The sequence below is a fragment of the Hemiscyllium ocellatum genome, unplaced genomic scaffold (genome assembly GCF_020745735.1).
Source record: "Hemiscyllium ocellatum isolate sHemOce1 unplaced genomic scaffold, sHemOce1.pat.X.cur. R, whole genome shotgun sequence".
Classification (NCBI taxonomy): domain Eukaryota; kingdom Metazoa; phylum Chordata; class Chondrichthyes; order Orectolobiformes; family Hemiscylliidae; genus Hemiscyllium; species Hemiscyllium ocellatum.
In genome coordinates, this window is record NW_026867602.1 from 1 (window position 1) to 18,034 (window position 18,034).

The 18,034-nt window shown below is 56.9% G+C and overlaps 2 protein-coding genes across 2 annotated transcripts in view; both read right to left on the minus strand.

Moving 5' to 3' along the window:
* Window positions 1–1,631: 1,631 nt before the first annotated feature.
* ndufb11 (NADH:ubiquinone oxidoreductase subunit B11) lies at window positions 1,632–8,418 on the minus strand (the record flags this gene model as incomplete). The annotated part of the gene is made up of 2 exons (XM_060822474.1): window positions 8,180–8,418; window positions 1,632–1,762 (listed from the first exon to the last, which is right to left on the minus strand). Coding segments are annotated over exons 1-2 (326 nt in total), but the record flags the coding sequence as incomplete, so codon positions are not given.
* A 3,332-nt stretch (window positions 8,419–11,750) lies between these two features.
* The window catches only part of LOC132809079 (uncharacterized), a 36,261-nt gene continuing 29,977 nt past the window's right edge, over window positions 11,751–18,034 (minus strand). The window contains exon 6 of the mRNA XM_060822476.1: window positions 11,751–11,866. Coding sequence (XP_060678459.1) covers window positions 11,827–11,866 — 40 coding nt within the window. The 3' untranslated portion in view covers window positions 11,751–11,826. The remainder of the gene's footprint in view (window positions 11,867–18,034) is intronic.

Below are 18,034 nucleotides of genomic sequence, written 5' to 3' on the forward strand. Positions count from 1 at the left end.
GGGGGGGAGAGGGGTTACTGAGGGACAGTGTGAGGGAGCTGGATTAACATCAGTAGAGATACAGTCACATTCAGTACCTACACAAAGTGGAGGAGGGATCTGCTAATCTAGGTCACACTGGAACAGTGAGCCCATCTCCTCTCCCTGTGTCCCAGTTACAAACAGCAGCATCTCGCATTCAGGTACACAACACCGCAACAGGCAAGGATTCATTCAGGTACACACACCACAACAGGCAAGGATTCATTCAGGTACACAACACCGCAACAGGCAAGGATTCATTCAGGTACACACACCACAACAGGCAAGGATTCATTCAGGTACACAACACCGCAACAGGCAAGGATTCATTCAGGTACACACACCACAACAGGCAAGGATTCATTCAGGTACACAACACCGCAACAGGCAAGGATTCATTCACTAGGGCACTGCTGAGGTTGTGTAACACTATCTAACCCGTGGTGTCCCTGTCCCTGGGAGTGTTTGACGGGGGGACTGTGTAGAGGGAGCTTTACTCTGTATCTAACCCCGTGGTGTGCCTGTCCCTGGGAGTGTTTGATGGGGGGACTGTGTAGAGGGAGCTTTACTCTGTATCTAACCCCATGCTGGCCCTGTCCCTGGGAGTGTTTGATGGGGGTCAGTGTAGGGTCTGTTTCCATGCTGTCCATCTCTATGACACTATAATCCCCTGTCCTGGGACTGTTTGATGAAGGAGGGTGTAGAGTTAGCTTTACTTTCAGAGTGTAGAGTGAGGCTGAACATCTATCTAAACCGACCACTGAGGAGGGTCGGCGCTGAGGGAGGGTCGGTGCTGTGGGAGGGTCAGCGCTGAGGGAGCGGGGGCTGTGGGAGGGTCAGCGCTGAGGGAGCGGGCTCTGTGGGAGGGTCAGCGCTGAGGGAGCGGGGGCTGTGGGAGGGTCAGCGCTGAGGGAGCGGGTGCTGTGGGAGGGTCAGTGCTGAGGGAGCGGGTGCTGTGGGAGGGTCAGTGCTGAGGGAGTGGGAGCTGTGTGAGGGTCAGTGCTGAGGGAGGGTCAGTGCTGAGGGAGTGGGCGCTGTGGGAGGGTCAGTGCTGAGGGAGCGGGGGCTGTGGGAGGGTCAGCGCTGAGGGAGTGGGGGCTGTGGGAGGGTCAGTGCTGAGGGAGCGGGGGGCTGTGGGAGGGTCAGTGCTGAGGGAGCGGGTGCTGTGGGAGGGTCAGTGCTGAGGGAGGGTCAGTGCTGAGGGAGTGGGGGCTGTGGGAGGGTCAGCGCTGAGGGAGTGGGTGCTGTGGGAGGGTCAGCGCTGAGGGAGCGGGGGCTGTGGGAGGGTCAGCGCTGAGGGAGTTGGGGCTGTGGGAGGGTCAGCGCTGTGGTAGTGAGAGCGCTGTCAGATGCTCCAGTTCATTTTGTACACTATTGTCTCTCGGTGATGGATGGAGTCTGCTCCGTGACCGAGTTAGACAGTGAACCGAGCGAGCTCTGTCCACACTCAACCAGGACGAGACCCTGAGTTTCTGTATCACAGTCAGAGCACACCATCAACACAGACAGGAACATCCTGTCCCAACCCAGAGACAGAGACACACACAGACACACACACGCGTGAGCACCAGGTCAGGGAGGAAACGCCTTCAGTTGCCAGCAGCACTTACCCGTGGTCAGGCAGGTAATGGACGAAGGTGGAGCCCACCACAATGGCCAGGGAGATGCCAAAGAAAAATGCCAGCCTCATGTTCCACACGTCCACCACCGGGTCAGCGCTGAAACCATGGTACTCCGGGTTCTACAGGGGAACGGGGGGAGACAGAGACACGGTGAGAGACAATATCGCCCCACTCCCACACACTTCCACCCTAACCTGCACATCCTGGGCACTACGGGGACAATTTAGCACGGCCAATCCACCCTAACCTGCACATCCCTGGGCACTACGGGATAATTTAGCACGGCCAATCCCACCTAACCTGCACATCCCTGGGCACTACGGGGACAATTTAGCACGGCCAATCCACTCTAACCTGCACATCCCTGGGCAATACGGGGACTATTTAGCACGGCCAATCCCCCTAACCTGCACATCCTGGGCACTACAGGGACAATTTAGCACGGCCAATCCCACCCTAACCGCACATCCCTGGGCACTACGGGGACAATTTAGCACGGCCAATCCACCCTAACCTGCACATTCCTGAGCACTACGGGGACAATTTAGCACGGCCAATCCCACCCTAACCTGCACATCCCTTGGCACTACGGGGACAATTTAGCACGGCCAATCCCACCCTAACCTGTACATCCCTGGGCACTACGGGGACATTTAGCACGGCCAATCCCACCCTAACCTGCACATCCCTTGGCACTACGGGGACAATTTAGCACGGCCAATCCCACCCTAACCTGCACATCCCTTGGCACTACGGGGACAATTTAGCACAGCCAATCCACCCTAACCTGCACATCCCTGGGCACTACGGGGGACAATTTAGCACGGCCAATCCACCCTAACCTGCACATTCCTGAGCACTACGGGGACAATTTAGCACGGCCAATCCACCCTAACCTGCACATCCCTGGGCACTACGGGGACAATTTAGCACGGCCAATCCCACCCTAACCTGCACATCCCTGGCACTACGGGGACAATTTAGCACGGCCAATCCACCCTAACCTGCACATCCCTGGGCACTACGGGGACATTTAGCACGGCCAATCCACCCTAACCTGCACATTCCTGAGCACTACGGGGACAATTTAGCACGGCCAATCCCACCCTAACTGCACATCCCTGGGCACTACGGGGACAATTTAGCACGGCCAATCCCACCCTAACCTGCACATCCCTGCGGTCACTGAGTCTCTCTCTCTCGTGTGGTCTGGTATCTGGGATGGTCAGATATTATCTGAAGGTGTTTGTGAAAATGGTGGGGGGGGGTGGGGAAAGAAGGAGAGGGGCGTTAGGAGCAGAAGGCAGTTTGGTGAGGTGCACACACCCATCAGCCCCAATCTCATCGAGTGGCAGAGCAGAAAAGGGGCTGAACGGCCTCCTGTTCCTGTGTAACAGGCTGGAGGAGGAGGAGGAGGAGGGGCTGAACGGCCTCCCGTTCTGAAGGCCTGGACTCTCCGAGAGCCCGCTGTGCTGACCGGAAACCCAGCGAGTCGCGTCTCCCCTTGCCTGGCGGGGGATGGAGAGCGGGACGGAGCCGTGCACGGTTTCCCCTGGCGAGTGGCACTCCAGATCGCCACGCCACGCCAACCCGACGGTGCCGTGCCCTGGTTTCACTTCCCCCAGCTCTCGGGGTGGGGGGAGGGGGAAGGACAGGAACCCCTCCCAGCCCACCCTCGGAGATTTACTAGCCCGCGGGTTTCCTGTCCCCCCTAACCCCAGGCAGCAGCAGGGATGACCACGGGAGGCAGGTGCCCAGCGCCCTCGCTCCCAGGCCCATTAGCCCATCATCCGTCCTCTCCAGCGGCTAACGCATCGCCTCGAGGCCAGGCGGGAGAGCCGAGGGGGTACAGCAGCGAGCGGACGGGCCGAGTGGCGGCAGGCGGAAGGGGATGCATTTCGGAAAGGCGAATCTGGGCAGGAGTGAGTCCCCCCTCCCCCTCTCGGTGACTCCCTCACTCCCAGCGGAGATTTTCCTGCACCTCACCGACGGTGTCCCTTCGCTGTCGGACATTGGGGGAAACGGGACGTTCCAGGGGAACATCTCTGGGGGCACCCGCACCCACCCCACCCCACCCCCCCGGGGGCACCCGCACCCACCCACCCCACTGTCCCGTGGCTGAACACTTCAACACTCGCCCCTCCCTCCCACAGCCATTCAGCCCCTCCCTCCTCCTCCTCCTCCTCCAGCCTGTTACACAGGAACACGAGGCCATTCAGCCCCTCCTCCTCCAGCCCGTTACACAGGAACACGAGGCCATTCAGCCCCTCCTCCCCCAGCCCGTTACACAGGAACACGAGGCCATTCAGCCCCTCCTCCCCCAGCCTGTTACACAGGAACACGAGGCCATTCAGCCCCTCCTCCTCCAGCCCGTTACACAGGAACACGAGGCCATTCAGCCCCTCCTCCTCCAGCCCGTTACACAGGAACACGAGGCCATTCAGCCCCTCCTCCTCCAGCCCGTTCCACAGGAACACGAGGCCATTCAGCCCCTCCTCCTCCAGCCTGTTACACAGGGACAGGAGGCCATTCAGCCCCTCCTCCTCCAGCCTGTTACACAGGGACAGGAGGCCATTCAGCCCCATCTCCTCCAGCCTGTTACACAGGGACAGGAGGCCATTCAGCCCCTCCTCCTCCAGCCTGTTACACAGGGACAGGAGGCCATTCAGCCCCTCCTCCTCCAGCCTGTTACACAGGGACAGGAGGCCATTCAGCCCCTCCTCCTCCAGCCTGTTACACAGGAACAGGAGGCCACTCTAACCTGGTGTGTTGTGATTTTTCACTTTGTACATCCCAGTCCAACACCAGCATCTCCAAATCATGACCGTATCGGTGAGGCCGCTTTGGGAATACTGCGTTCGATTCTGGTCTCCCCGTGACAGGATGGATGTTGGGAAAGGGGTCAGGAAAGGGTTTGAGCTCCAGGGAGAGGCTGGATAGGCAGGGGGCTGTTTTCCCCGGAGCGTCGGAGGCTGAGGGGTGTCCTTATAGAGGTTTATAAAATCATGAGGGGGGTGGGGATAGGGTAAATAGACAAGATCTTCTCCCCCCTGGGGTGGGGGAGCCAGAACTAGAGGGGGGTAGGTTTAAGGTGAGGGGGGAAGGGAGCTGAGGGGTAACTTTTCCCCCCAGAGGGTGGTGCGTGTGTGGAACGAGCTGCCAGAGGAAGTGGTAGGGGCTGGTACAATGACAACATTTAAAAGGATGGGGGGGGGGACATGGATAGGAAGGGTTTTTTTAAGGAGTGGGTGGGGGATGGAGGGGAGGTGGAGGCTAAGGAAATACAGCACACCCACGAGGACTCTCTAACTGATTTTTACAAATGTAACATAGAAAGCATCCGATCCAGAGGCATCGCGGGGTCTGGTAATGGCAACTGCTCTGTCCAGGACTCTCAGACAGAGAGATGGGAACACAGCCCCAGCGCATCACAGATACCAAATGGAGTTTAATTCGGTAAAGTGTGAGGGGATTCACTTTGGAGGGAGGAACAGAAATACAGAGTGCTGGGCTAATGGTAAGATACATGGTATTGTGGATGAGGAGAGAGATCTCAGTGTCCATGTACATAGATCCCTGAAAGTTGCCACCCCGGGTTGATGGGGTTGTTAAGAAGGCGTACGGTGTGTTAGCTTTTATTGGGAGAGGGATTGAATTTCGGAGCCATGAGGTCATGCTGCAGCTGTACACAATTCTGGTGCGGCCGCACTTGGAGTATTGTGTCCAGTTCTGGTCACCGCATTATAGGAAGGATGTGGAAGATTTGAGAAGAGTTCAGAGGAGATTTACCAGGATTTCACCAGGTATGGAGGGAAGGTCTTATGAGGAAAGGCTGAGGGACTTGAGGCTGGTTCTGTTAGGGAGAAGAAGGTTGAGAGGTGACTTAATTGAGACATATAAGATAATCAGAGAGTTAGATAGGGTGGACAGGGAGAGCCTTTTTCCTCAGATAGTGATGGCGAGCATGAGGGGACATAGTTTTAAACTGAGGGGTGAGAGATATAGGACAGATGTCAGAGGGAGTTTCTTTACTCAGAGAGTAGGAGGGGTGTGGAACGCCCTGCAACAGTAGTAGACTCGCCAAGTTTAAGGGCATTTAAATGGGTGTGGGACAGGCATACGGACGAGAATGGAATAGTGTAGGTTAGATGGGCTTCAGATCGGTTCCACAGGTTAGCGCAACATCGAGGGGCCGAAGGGTCTGGCCAGCGCTGCGATGTTCTATACCAACCTTCCCCGAGACACCTCCCGCTGCCTCATGGGAATGCCGCCAACATTGAAAACCTCTCCCACTCTCTTCCATTGGACACGAGGTACAGAACCACGCACTGGCAGATTCATGAACGGCTTCCTTCTGTTACCAGGCAGACCTCTGGTAACACTTGAGTTCATCTCTCTCTCTGTCTGTCTCTCTCTCTCTCTCTCTCTGTGTTTCTGGAAAACCGCCTTCTGTTCTGACCACTTTACTCTGTGTCGGGCTGACACGTAACACAACGCTTCTCACTGAATCTCAGTCCGTGAGACAATAAATCAGATCGAATCGCTGAGAACGTTTTCCCGGTGACCGGGGTCAGGCTAACCTGCCTCGACGTTCCTGCCTTCTCTCTCTCTCTCTCTCCACACCCCCCACTCGTTTCGGGAAATGAAAAGTCACATTCTCTCGTTTGTGATCTAACGGATCTGTTTCGGAACCGGGGGAGGTGTTTTTTTGGGAATATTAAAGCCAAACGTATAAACTATCTCACTCCTCACTTCTTTATAAGAGGCTCAGATGGAAATCCCCCCCAGGACACGGGCCGTGACACTATTCAGCAACATGGGGCATCGCAGCCCGCGCAAGGACGGGGTGAGGAGGGGGATGAGGAGGGGGATGAGGAGGGGGATGAGGAGGGGGATGAGGACGCCATCACCCCCCCCCCCCCCAACCCCCGGGATGGGTGGGGGAGATGTGCGACAGGAGTTCAAGGCAACCCAACAGGGTCAAAGGGCAGCCGCGGGGTCTGAAGGTCAGTCAAGGTGGAGGGTCAAAGGTTGTCTTGGGGGCTGGGGTTGAAAGTCACTTGAAGGGACAAAAGACACCCTAGGTCACTCGAGAGGTCAAAGGGCATCAGAGGTGCTTGAAGGTTATTCGAGGGGACAAAGGGTGTCCAAGGGGGTTTGAAGGTCACACAAGAGGTCAAAGGGTGTCCAAGGTCACTTGAGGGGTCAAAAGGCATTTGAGGATTCAAGGAGCATCTGAGGGGGGGTTGAAGGTCACTAAAAGGTGGCTGAAGGTCACTTACCAGGTCAAAGGTCACTCACTGGGTCAAAGGGTGTCCAAGGGGGTTGGAAGGCACTCACGAGGTCACAGGGTGTCCAAGGTTACTCGTGGGGTCAAAGAGCACCCAAGGTGGTCAAATGTTACTTGTAGGATCAAAGGGCATCGGAGGGGGCTGAAGGTCATTTGTGGGGTCGAAGGGCATCCAAGGGGGATAAAGGTCACTTGAGCCACCAAAGGTCATATGAGGGGTCAAAGGTTACTCAAAGATGATGCAGGGCACGACAGTTTTTGTACATTTCATTCTCGTGTTATTTGAGCTGTTTAAGATTATTTTAGCTACTCAATGCTGACTTTTTAAGCTGATAATGATCATTTTGCGCTGTTTAATAATGAGTTTTATCTGTTTAATGATGATTTTAGCTGATTATTAATGATGTTTAGGTGCTCAATGCTAATTTTTAATTGTTCAATGATTTTAAGTCATTGAATGATTATTTGTAACCTGTTGAATGGTTTTGAGCCGTTTAATGACGGTTTTGAGCCGTTTAGTGACGGTTTTGAGCCGTTTGGTGACGGTTTTGAGCCGTTCGGTGACGGTTTTGAGCCGTTTAATGATGGTTTTGAGCCGTTTAATGATGGTTTTGAGCCGTTCGGTGACGGTTTTGAGCCGTTTAGTGATGGTTTTGAGCCGTTTAATGATGGTTTTGAGCCGTTTAGTGATATTTTTGAGCCGTTTAGTGATGATTTGAGCAGTTTAATGATGATTTTGAGCTGTTTAGTGATGGTTTTGAGCCGTTTAGTGATGGTTTTGAGCCGTTTAATGATGATTTTGAGCTGTTTAGTGATGGTTTTGAGCCGTTTAATGATGGTTTTGAGCCGTTTAGTGATGGTTTTGAGCCGTTTAATGATGATTTTGAGCTGTTTAGTGATGGTTTTGAGCCGTTTAGTGATGGTTTTGAGCCGTTTAGTGATGGTTTTGAGCCGTTTAGTGATGGTTTTGAGCCGTTTAATGATGGTTTTGAGCCGTTTAGTGATGGTTTTGAGCCGTTTAGTGATGATTTGAGCAGTTTAATGATGATTTTGAGCCGTTTAGTGATGGTTTTGAGCCGTTTAGTGACGGTTTTGAGCTGTTTAGTGATGATTTTGAGCTGTTTAATTATGATTTGAGCCGTTTAGTGACGGTTTTGAGCAGTTGGATGCTGTTTATTCACCAGTATAACGCCGGCCGTGGCTGTGGCCGTTCGCCCCCTCTCTCCCCCTGATAGCCCTCCCTTACCTGGTCGTACAGGTTGACCTCCGGCGGCTCGGCGCCCGGGTACCCGGGCGGCAGCTCCCTGGGCCCGGCCAGAGCCGAGGGCGACACCGAGGAGGCGGGCCCGCTGCTGGAGACCGCCCTGCAGAGGCCGGGGAGGAGGAGGAGGCGGCGGCGGCGGGGAACAGGCCTCAGGCCCAGCCGGAGCAGCGCCGCCATCTTCAGAAAACCGTGGAGCGGGGGGCACTTCCCCTTTAAATTCCCCGCCCCTCCCGGCTGAGCGACGGCGCTCCGGACCAATCAGGAGGCGGCGCCGAGCCGCTCGGCCAATCGGACGCGTGATGGGCGTGACCCAGGCTGCGCACCGCCTTAAAGGCGCCGGTCATCCCACACAAAAAAACGTTGGGCCGACGGATATTACCGAGTAAAAAATGAGGTCTGCAGATGACCAACAAGGTCAATGAGGAGGGAAAGGTAGGGCGCCATTCTCTTGGATAGGAGGCCCAGGGGGGTGGAGTCTCAGCTTATCCTCCACCCCCACCCCCACAACAGCTCGAGGTGTCTCAGAACGGGCCGACGGCAAAATTTGGAAGGGGAGGGGTGCCCACCGCGGGCCATTTGGCCCCTCTCGCGAGGCTGATAGCCCACCCCCAACAGACCCACATTGGGAACGCTCCACGTTCGAGCCCCCCGCCGTGCCGACGGCGAGCTGAGCGGCGCCCTGAGAAGACGGGGTGGGAATACCTTCCCTCGGCGAGACAGAGGAGCAGATCGAGGGGGCACGTCCATCGCCAGTGTCAGGGCAGTCCACAGCTAGGGGTGCCCGGAGCGAGGTCTCACCGACTGCTCCGTCCGCGTCGGCGAGAGGGTTAAGAAGGCGCACTGTCGCCGCCTCACCAGGCGGAGGAAATTCAGCGTGCCGACAAGGACGCTGACCTACTGTTAACCCGTGCACCGTAGGATGTGTCCGTCCCATCACGGCAATTGCTTTGCCCAAGACTACAAGGCTGGCACAGTGGTAGACACCACTGCCTCCCAGCGCCGGGTTAGGGTGCATCGGCCGTGCTAAATTGTCCCCGTAGTGCCGAGGGATGTGCAGGTTAGGGTGGATTGGCCGTGCTAAATTGTCACCGTAGTGCCCAGGGATGTGCAGGTTAGGGTGGATTGGCCCTGCTAAATTGTCCCCGTAGTGCCCAGGGATGTGCAGGTTAGGGTGGGATTGGCCGTGCTAAATTGTCCTCGTAGTGCCCAGGGATGTGCGGGTTAGGGTGGATTGGCCGTGCTAAATTGTCCCCGTAGTGCCCAGGGATGTGCAGGTTAGGGTGGATTGGCTGTGCTAAATTGTCCCCGTAGTGCCCAGGGATGTGCGGGTTAGGGTGGGATTGGCCGTGCTAAATTGTCCCCGTAGTGCCCAGGGATGTGCAGGTTAGGGTGGATTGGCCGTGCTAAATTGTCCCTGTAGTGCCCAGGGATGTGCAGGTTAGGGTGGGATTGGCCGTGCTAAATTGTCCCCGTAGTGCCTTGGGATGTGCAGGTTAGGGTGGGATTGGCCGTGCTAAATTGTCCCCGTAGTGCCCAGGGATGTGTAGGTTAGGGTTGGATTGGCCGTGCTAAATTGTCCCCGTAGTGCCCAGGGATGTGTAGGTTAGGGTGATTTGGCCGTGCTAAATTGTCCCCGTAGTGCCCAGGAATGTGCAGGTTAGGGTGGGTTGGCCTTGCTAAATTGTCCCTGTAGTGCCCAGGGATGTGCAGGTTAGGGTGGATTGGCCGTGCTAAATTGTCCCTGTAGTGCCCAGGGATGTGCAGGTTAGGGTGGATTGGCCGTGCTAAATTGTCCCAGTAGTGCCCAGGGATGTACAGGTTAGGGTGGGATTGGCTGTGCTAAATTGTCCCGTAGTGCCCAGGGATGAGCAGGTTAGGGTGAATTGGCCGTGCTAAATTGTCCCCATAGTGCCCTGGGATGTGCGGGTTAGGGTGGGATTGGCCGTGCTAAATTGTCCCCGTAGTGCCCAGGGATGTACAGGTTAGGGTGGGATTGGCCGTGCTAAATTGTCCCCGTAGTGCCCAGGGATGTACAGGTTAGGGTGGATTGGCCGTGCTAAATTGTCCCGTAGTGCCCAGGGATGTGCAGGTTAGGGTGGATTGGCCGTGCTAAATTGTCCCCGTAGTACCCAGGGATGTGCAGGTTAGGGTGGATTGGCCGTGCTAAATTGTCCCCATAGGGCCCAGGGATGTGCAGGTTAGGGTGGATTGGCCGTGCTAAATTGTCCCGTAGTGCCCAGGAATGTGCAGGTTAGGGTGGGTTGGCCATGCTAAATTGTCCCTGTAGTGCCCAGGGATGTGCAGGTTAGGGTGAATTGGCCGTGCTAAATTGTCCCCGTAGTACCCAGGAATGTGCAGGTTAGGGTGGATTGGCCGTGCTAAATTGTCCCCGTAGTGCCCAGGAATGTGCAGGTTAGGGTGGGTTGGCCGTGCTAAATTGTCCCTGTAGTGCCCAGGGATGTGCAGGTTAGGGTGAATTGGCCGTGCTAAATTGTCCCCGTAGTACCCAGGAATGTGCAGGTTAGGGTGGGTTGGCCGTGCTAAATTGTCCCTGTAGTGCCCAGGGATGTGCAGGTTAGGGTGGATTGGCCGTGCTAAATTGTCCCCGTAGTGCCCAGGGATGTGCAGGTTAGGGTGGGATTGGCCGTGCTAAATTGTCCCCGTAGTGCCCAGGGATGTGCAGGTTAGGGTGGGATTGGCCGTGCTAAATTGTCCCCGTAGTGCCCAGGGATGTGCAGGTTAGGGTGGGTTGGCCGTGCTAAATTGTCCCTGTAGTGCCCAGGGATGTGCAGGTTAGGGTGGATTGGCCGTGCTAAATTGTCCCCGTAGTGCCCAGGGATGTGCAGGTTAGGGTGGGATTGGCCGTGCTAAATTGTCCCCGTAGTGCCCAGGGATGTGCAGGTTAGGGTGGGATTGGCCGTGCTAAATTGTCCCCGTAGTGCCCAGGGATGTGCAGGTTAGGGTGGGATTGGCCGTGCTAAATTGTCCCTGTAGTGCCCAGGGATGTGCAGGTTAGGGTGGATTGGCCGTGCTAAATTGTCCCTGTAGTGCCCAGGGATGTACAGGTTAGGGTGGATTGGCCGTGCTAAATTGTCCCTGTAGTGCCCAGGGACATGCAGGTTAGGGTGGGATTGGCCGTGGAACGTACAGGGATGATGAGGTCGGTGGGACGCCCTTCGGTGGAGACCCGATGGGCCGAACGGCCTGCCTCCACACTTCCGGGAACTCTGCAAGTTAAGAGTCAAGCCCAGTCCATCGCACGCATCACCCACCGCCTCCCCATCCCCAGTTTCCCCTGCCTCGGTAACACCGCCAACACCGGCTGTCCCGTCTTCCACCCTTTGTAATTCCAAACAACAGTCGCTGTCTGCCTGCCCACTCGCAGGAGGAGCCCGAACTGATTCACACCCTCACCCAGTGCCACCCCCTTCCCTTCCCCTGAGTGGGTCAGGCCTCCTCTGATGTGGTCGGACATGAATATCAGAGCGCGGCCAATAATCCATCACCTGGATCTTTATTCTGACTAAGTACTTTTGCTAATTTCTTGTAAATAAACACACATACACACACACTCAACAAATTCCTGGCTCAGACAATGCTTTCGTACTCCTTCTCTCACTCTGGATGCGTCACACGTGTTCCGGGAGGATTCGATTCTTTGTTCCTGTCCTAACGGGAAGATGTGAAACCACAGTCAGTCCGGCACCGCTCCATTTCCACGGCCTGGTCGCGATGCCTCTCCCCCCATCACCCTCCCAGGGACAGGGGGTTAGATACAGAGTAAAGCTCCCTCTACACTGTCCCCACTCCCAGGGACAGGGGGTTAGATCCGGGGTAAAGCTCCCTCTACACTGTCCCCCACTCCCAGGGACAGGGGGTTAGATACTGAGTAAAGCTTCCTCTACATTGCTCCCCGACCCCACATCAAACATTTCTTGGACAAGGACAACGTGAGGTCCATTGGGACGGTGTAGAGCGGGGAGTGAACGGGAAGGGGTTTGGGGTCCATTGGGATGGTGTAGAGCGGGGAGTGAACGGGAAGGGGTTTGGGGTCCAATGGGACAGTGTAGAGCGGGAGGGAACGGGAAGGGGTTTGGGTCCATTGGGACGGTGTAGAGCGGGAGTGAACGGGAAGGGGTTTGGGGTCCATTGGGACGGTGTAGAGCGGGAGGGAACGGGAAGGGGTTTGGGTTCATTGGGTCAGTGTAGAGCGGGGGTGAACGGGAAGGGGTTTGGGGTCCATTGGGACAGTGTAGAGCGGGAGGGAACGGGAAGGGGTTTGGGTCCATTGGGACGGTGTAGAGCGGGAGTGAACGGGAAGGAGTTTGGGGGCCATTGGGATGGTGTAGAGCAGGAGGGAACAGGAAGTGGTTTGGGTGTAGAGCGGGAGCGAATGGCAAAGGATTTGGGGTCCATTGGGATGGTGTAGAGTGGGAGTGAACGGGAAGGGGTTTGGGGTCCATTGGGACGGTGTAGAGCGGGAGTGAATGGGAAGGGGTTTGGGTGTATTGGGACGGTGTAGAGCGGGAGGGAACGGGAAGGGATTTGGGTCCATTGGGACAGTGTAGAGCGTGAGTGAACGGGAAGGAATTTGGGTCCATTGGGACGGTGTAGAGCGGGAGGGATACTGAAGGGGTTTGGGTCCATTGGGACGGTGTAGAGTGGGAGTGAACGGGAAGGGGTTTGGGGTCCATTGGGATGGTGTAGAGCGGGAGTGAATGGGAAGGGGTTTGGGTGTATTGGGACGGTGTAGAGCGGGATAGAATGGCAATGGGTTTGGGGTCCATTGGGACAGTGTAGAGCGGGAGGGAACGGGAAGGGATTTGGGGTCCATTGGGACAGTGTAGAGCGGGAGGGAACGGGAAGGGGTTTGGGGTCCATTGGGACGGTGTAGAGCGGGAGTGAACAGGAAGGAGTTTGGGGGCCATTGGGATGGTATAGAGCGGGAGGGAACAGGAAGTGGTTTGGGTGTAGAGCGGGAGTGAATGGGAAAAGATTTGGGGTCCATTGGGACGGTGTAGAGCGGGAGTGAACGGGAAGGGGTTTGGGGTCCATTGGGACAGTGTAGAGCGGGAGGGAACGGGAAGGGGTTTGGGTCCATTGGGACGGTGTAGACCGGGAATGAACGGGAAGGGGTTTGGGGTCCATTGGGATGGTGTAGAGCGGGAGGGAACGGGAAGGGGTTTGGGTTCATTGGGTCAGTGTAGAGCGGGGGTGAACGGGAAGGGGTTTGGGGTCCAATGGGACAGTGTAGAGCGGGAGGGAACGGGAAGGGGTTTGGGTCCATTGGGACGGTGTAGAGCGGGAGTGAACGGGAAGGGGTTTGGGATCCATTGGGACGGTGTAGAGCGGGAGGGAACGGGAAGGGGTTTGGGGTCCATTGGGACAGTGTAGAGCGGGAGTGAACGGGAAGGGGTTTGGGGTCCATTGGGACAGTGTAGAGCGGGAGGGAACGGGAAGGGGTTTGGGTTCATTGGGTCAGTGTAGAGCGGGTGTGAACGGGAAGGGGTTTGGGGTCCATTGGGACAGTGTAGAGCGGGAGGGAACGGGAAGGGGTTTGGGTCCATTGGGACGTTGTAGAGTGGGAGTGAACGGGAAGGAGTTTGGGGGCCATTGGGATGGTGTAGAGCGGGAGGGAACAGGAAGTGGTTTGGGTGTAGAGCGGGAGCGAATGGCAAAGGATTTAGGGTCCATTGGGATGGTGTAGAGCGGGAGTGAATGGGAAGGGGTTTGGGTGTATTGGGACGGTGTAGAGTGGGAGGGAACGGGAAGGGGTTTGGGGTCCATTTAGACGGTGTAGAGCGGGAGGGAACGGGAAGGGGTTTGGAGTCCATTGGGACGGTGTAGAGCGGGAGTGAATGGGAAGGGGTTTGGGTGTATTGGGACGGTGTAGAGTGGGAGGGAACGGGAAGGGATTTGGGGTCCATTTAGACGGTGTAAAGCGGGAGGGAACGGGAAGGGGTTTGGGGTCCATTGGGACGGTGTAGAGCGGGAGGGAACGGGAAGGGGTTTGGGTCCATTGGGACGGTGTAGAGCGGGAGGGAACGGGAAGGGGTTTGGGTCCATTGGGATGGTGTAGAGTGGGAGTGAACGGGAAGGGGTTTGGGGTCCATTGGGATGGTGTAGAGCGGGAGTGAATGGGAAGGGGTTTGTGTGTATTGGAACGGTGTAGAGCGGGATAGAACGGCAATGGGTTTGGGGTCCATTGGGACAGTGTAGAGCGGGAGGGAACGGGAAGGGATTTGGGGTCCATTGGGACAGTGTAGAGCGGGAGGGAACGGGAAGGGGTTTGGGGTCCATTGGGACGGTGTAGAGCGGGAGTGAACAGGAAGGGGTTTGGGTCCATTGGGACGGTGTAGAGTGGGAGTGAACGGGAAGGAGTCTGGGGGCCATTGGGATGGTATAGAGCGGGAGGGAACATGAAGTGGTTTGGGTGTAGAGCGGGAGTGAATGGGAAAAGATTTGGGGTCCATTGGGACGGTGTAGAGCGGGAGTGAACGGGAAGGGGTTTGGGGTCCATTGGGACAGTGTAGAGCGGGAGGGAACGGGAAGGGGTTTGGGTCCATTGGGACGGTGTAGACCGGGAATGAACGGGAAGGGGTTTGGGGTCCATTGGGCCGGTGTAGCGTGGAAGGGAATGGGAAGGGGTTTGGGTCCGTTGGGACGGTGTTGAGTGGGAGTGAACGGGAAGGGGTATGGGGTCCATTGGGATGGTGTAGAGCGGGAGTAAATGGGAAGGGGTTTGGGTGTATTGGGACGGTGTAGAGCGGGAGGGAACGGGAAGGGGTTTGGGTTCATTGGGTCAGTGTAGAGCGGGGGTGAACGGGAAGGGGTTTGGGGTCCAATGGGACAGTGTAGAGCGGGAGGGAACGGGAAGGGGTTTGGGTCCATTGGGACGGTGTAGAGCGGGAGTGAATGCGAAGGGGTTTGGGATCCATTGGGACGGTGTAGAGCGGGAGGGAACGGGAAGGGGTTTGGGGTCCATTGGGACAGTGTAGAGCGGGAGTGAACGGGAAGGGGTTTGGGGTCCATTGGGACAGTGTAGAGCGGGAGGGAACGGGAAGGGGTTTGGGTTCATTGGGTCAGTGTAGAGCGGGTGTGAACGGGAAGGGGTTTGGGGTCCATTGGGACAGTGTAGAGCGGGAGGGAACGGGAAGGGGTTTGGGTCCATTGGGACGTTGTAGAGTGGGAGTGAACGGGAAGGAGTTTGGGGGCCATTGGGATGGTGTAGAGCGGGAGGGAACAGGAAGTGGTTTGGGTGTAGAGCGGGAGCGAATGGCAAAGGATTTGGGGTCCATTGGAATGGTGTAGAGCGGGAGTGAATGGGAAGGGGTTTGGGGTCCATTGGGACGGTGTAGAGCGGGAGTGAACGGGAAGGAGTCTGGGGGCCATTGGGACGGTGTAGAGCGGGAGGGAACGGGAAGGGGTTTGGGTCCATTGGGACGGTGTAGAGTGGGAGTGAATGGGAAGGGGTTTGGGTGTATTGGGACGGTGTAGAGCGGGATAGAACGGCAATGGGTTTGGGGTCCATTGGGACAGTGTAGAGCGGGAGGGAACGGGAAGGGATTTGGGGTCCATTGGGACAGTGTAGAGCGGGAGGGAACGGGAAGGGGTTTGGGGTCCATTGGGACGGTGTAGAGCGGGAGTGAACAGGAAGGGGTTTGGGTCCATTGGGACGGTGTAGAGTGGGAGTGAACGGGAAGGAGTTTGGGGGCCATTGGGATGGTATAGAGCGGGAGGGAACAGGAAGTGGTTTGGGTGTAGAGCGGGAGTGAATGGGAAAAGATTTGGGGTCCATTGGGACGGTGTAGAGCGGGAGGGAACGGGAAGGGGTTTGGGTCCATTGGGACGGTGTAGAGCGGGAGCGAACGGGAAGGGGTGTGGGTCCATTGGGACGGTGTACAGTGGGAGTGAACGGGAAGGGGTTTGGGGTCCATTGGGATGGTGTAGAGCGGGAGTGAACGGGAAGGGGTTTGGGGTCCATTGGGATGGTGTAGAGTGGGGGGGAATCGGAAGGGGTTTGGGGTCCATTGGGATGGTGTAGAGTGGAAGGGAATGGGAAGGGATTTGGGTCCATTGGGACGGTGTAGAGCGGGAGTGAACGGGAAGGGGTTTGGGGTCCATTGGGACGGTGTAGAGCAGGAGGGAACGGGAAGGGGTTTGGGGTCCATTGGGACAGTGTAGAGCGGGAGGGAACGGGAAGGGGTTTGGGGGCCATTGGGACGGTGTAGAGCGGGAGGGAACGGGAAGGGGTTTGGGTTCATTGGGACGGTGTAGAGTGGGAGTGAACGGGAAGGGAATTGGGGTCCATTGGGACAGTGTAGAGCGGGAGGGAACGGGAAGGGGTTTGGGTTCATTGGGTCAGTGTAGAGCGGGGGTGAACGGGAAGGGGTTTGGAGTCCATTGGGACAGTGTAGAGCGGGAGGGAACGGGAAGGGGTTTGGGTCCATTGGGTCGGTGTAGAGCGGGAGTGAACGGGAAGGAGTTTGGGGGCCATTGGGATGGTGTAGAGCGGGAGGGAACAGGAAGTGGTTTGGGTGTAGAGCGGGAGCGAATGGCAAAGGATTTGGGGTCCATTGGGATGGTGTAGAGTGGGAGTGAACGGGAAGGGGTTTGGGGTCCATTGGGACGGTGTAGAGCGGGAGGGAACGGGAAGGGGTTTGGGGTCCATTGGTACAGTGTAGAGCGGGAGTGAACGGGAAGGGGTTTGGGGTCCATTGGGACAGTGTAGAGCGGGAGGGAACGGGAAGGGGTTTGGGTTCATTGGGTCAGTGTAGAGCGGGGGTGAACGGGAAGGGGTTTGGGGTCCATTGGGACAGTGTCGAGCGGGAGTGAACGGGAAGGGGTTTGGGTCCATTGGGACGGTGTAGAGTGGGAGTGAACGGGAAGGAGTTTGGGGTCCATTGGGATGGTGTAGAGTGGGAGTGAACGGGGAAGGGGTTTGGGGTCCATTGGGACGGTGTAGAGCGGGAGTGAATGGGAAGGGGTTTGGGTGTATTGGGACGGTGTAGAGCGGGAGGGAACGGGAAGGGATTTGGGTCCATTGGGACAGTGTAGAGCGTGAGTGAACGGGAAGGAATTTGGGTCCATTGGGACGGTGTAGAGCGGGAGGGAACGGGAAGGGGTTTGGGTCCATTGGGACGGTGTAGAGTGGGAGTGAACGGGAAGGGGTTTGGGGTCCATTGGGATGGTGTAGAGCGGGAGTGAATGGGAAGGGGTTTGGGTGTATTGGGACGGTGTAGAGCGGGATAGAACGGCAATGGGTTTGGGGTCCATTGGGACAGTGTAGAGCGGGAGGGAACGGGAAGGGGTTTGGGGTCCATTGGGACGGTGTAGACCGGGAATGAACGGGAAGGGGTTTGGGGTGCATTGGGATGGTGTAGAGCGGGAGGGAACGGGAAGGGGTTTGGGTTCATTGGGATGGTGTAGAGCGGGAGGGAACGGGAAGGAGTTTGGGGGCCATTGGGATGGTGTAGAGCAGGAGGGAACAGGAAGTGGTTTGGGTGTAGAGCGGGAGCGAATGGCAAAGGATTTGGGGTCCATTGGGATGGTGTAGAGTGGGAGTGAACGGGAAGGGGTTTGGGGTCCATTGGGACGGTGTAGAGCGGGAGTGAATGGGAAGGGGTTTGGGTGTATTGGGACGGTGTAGAGCGGGAGGGAACGGGAAGGGATTTGGGTCCATTGGGACAGTGTAGAGCGTGAGTGAACGGGAAGGAATTTGGGTCCATTGGGACGGTGTAGAGCGGGAGGGATACTGAAGGGGTTTGGGTCCATTGGGACGGTGTAGAGTGGGAGTGAACGGGAAGGGGTTTGGGGTCCATTGGGATGGTGTAGAGC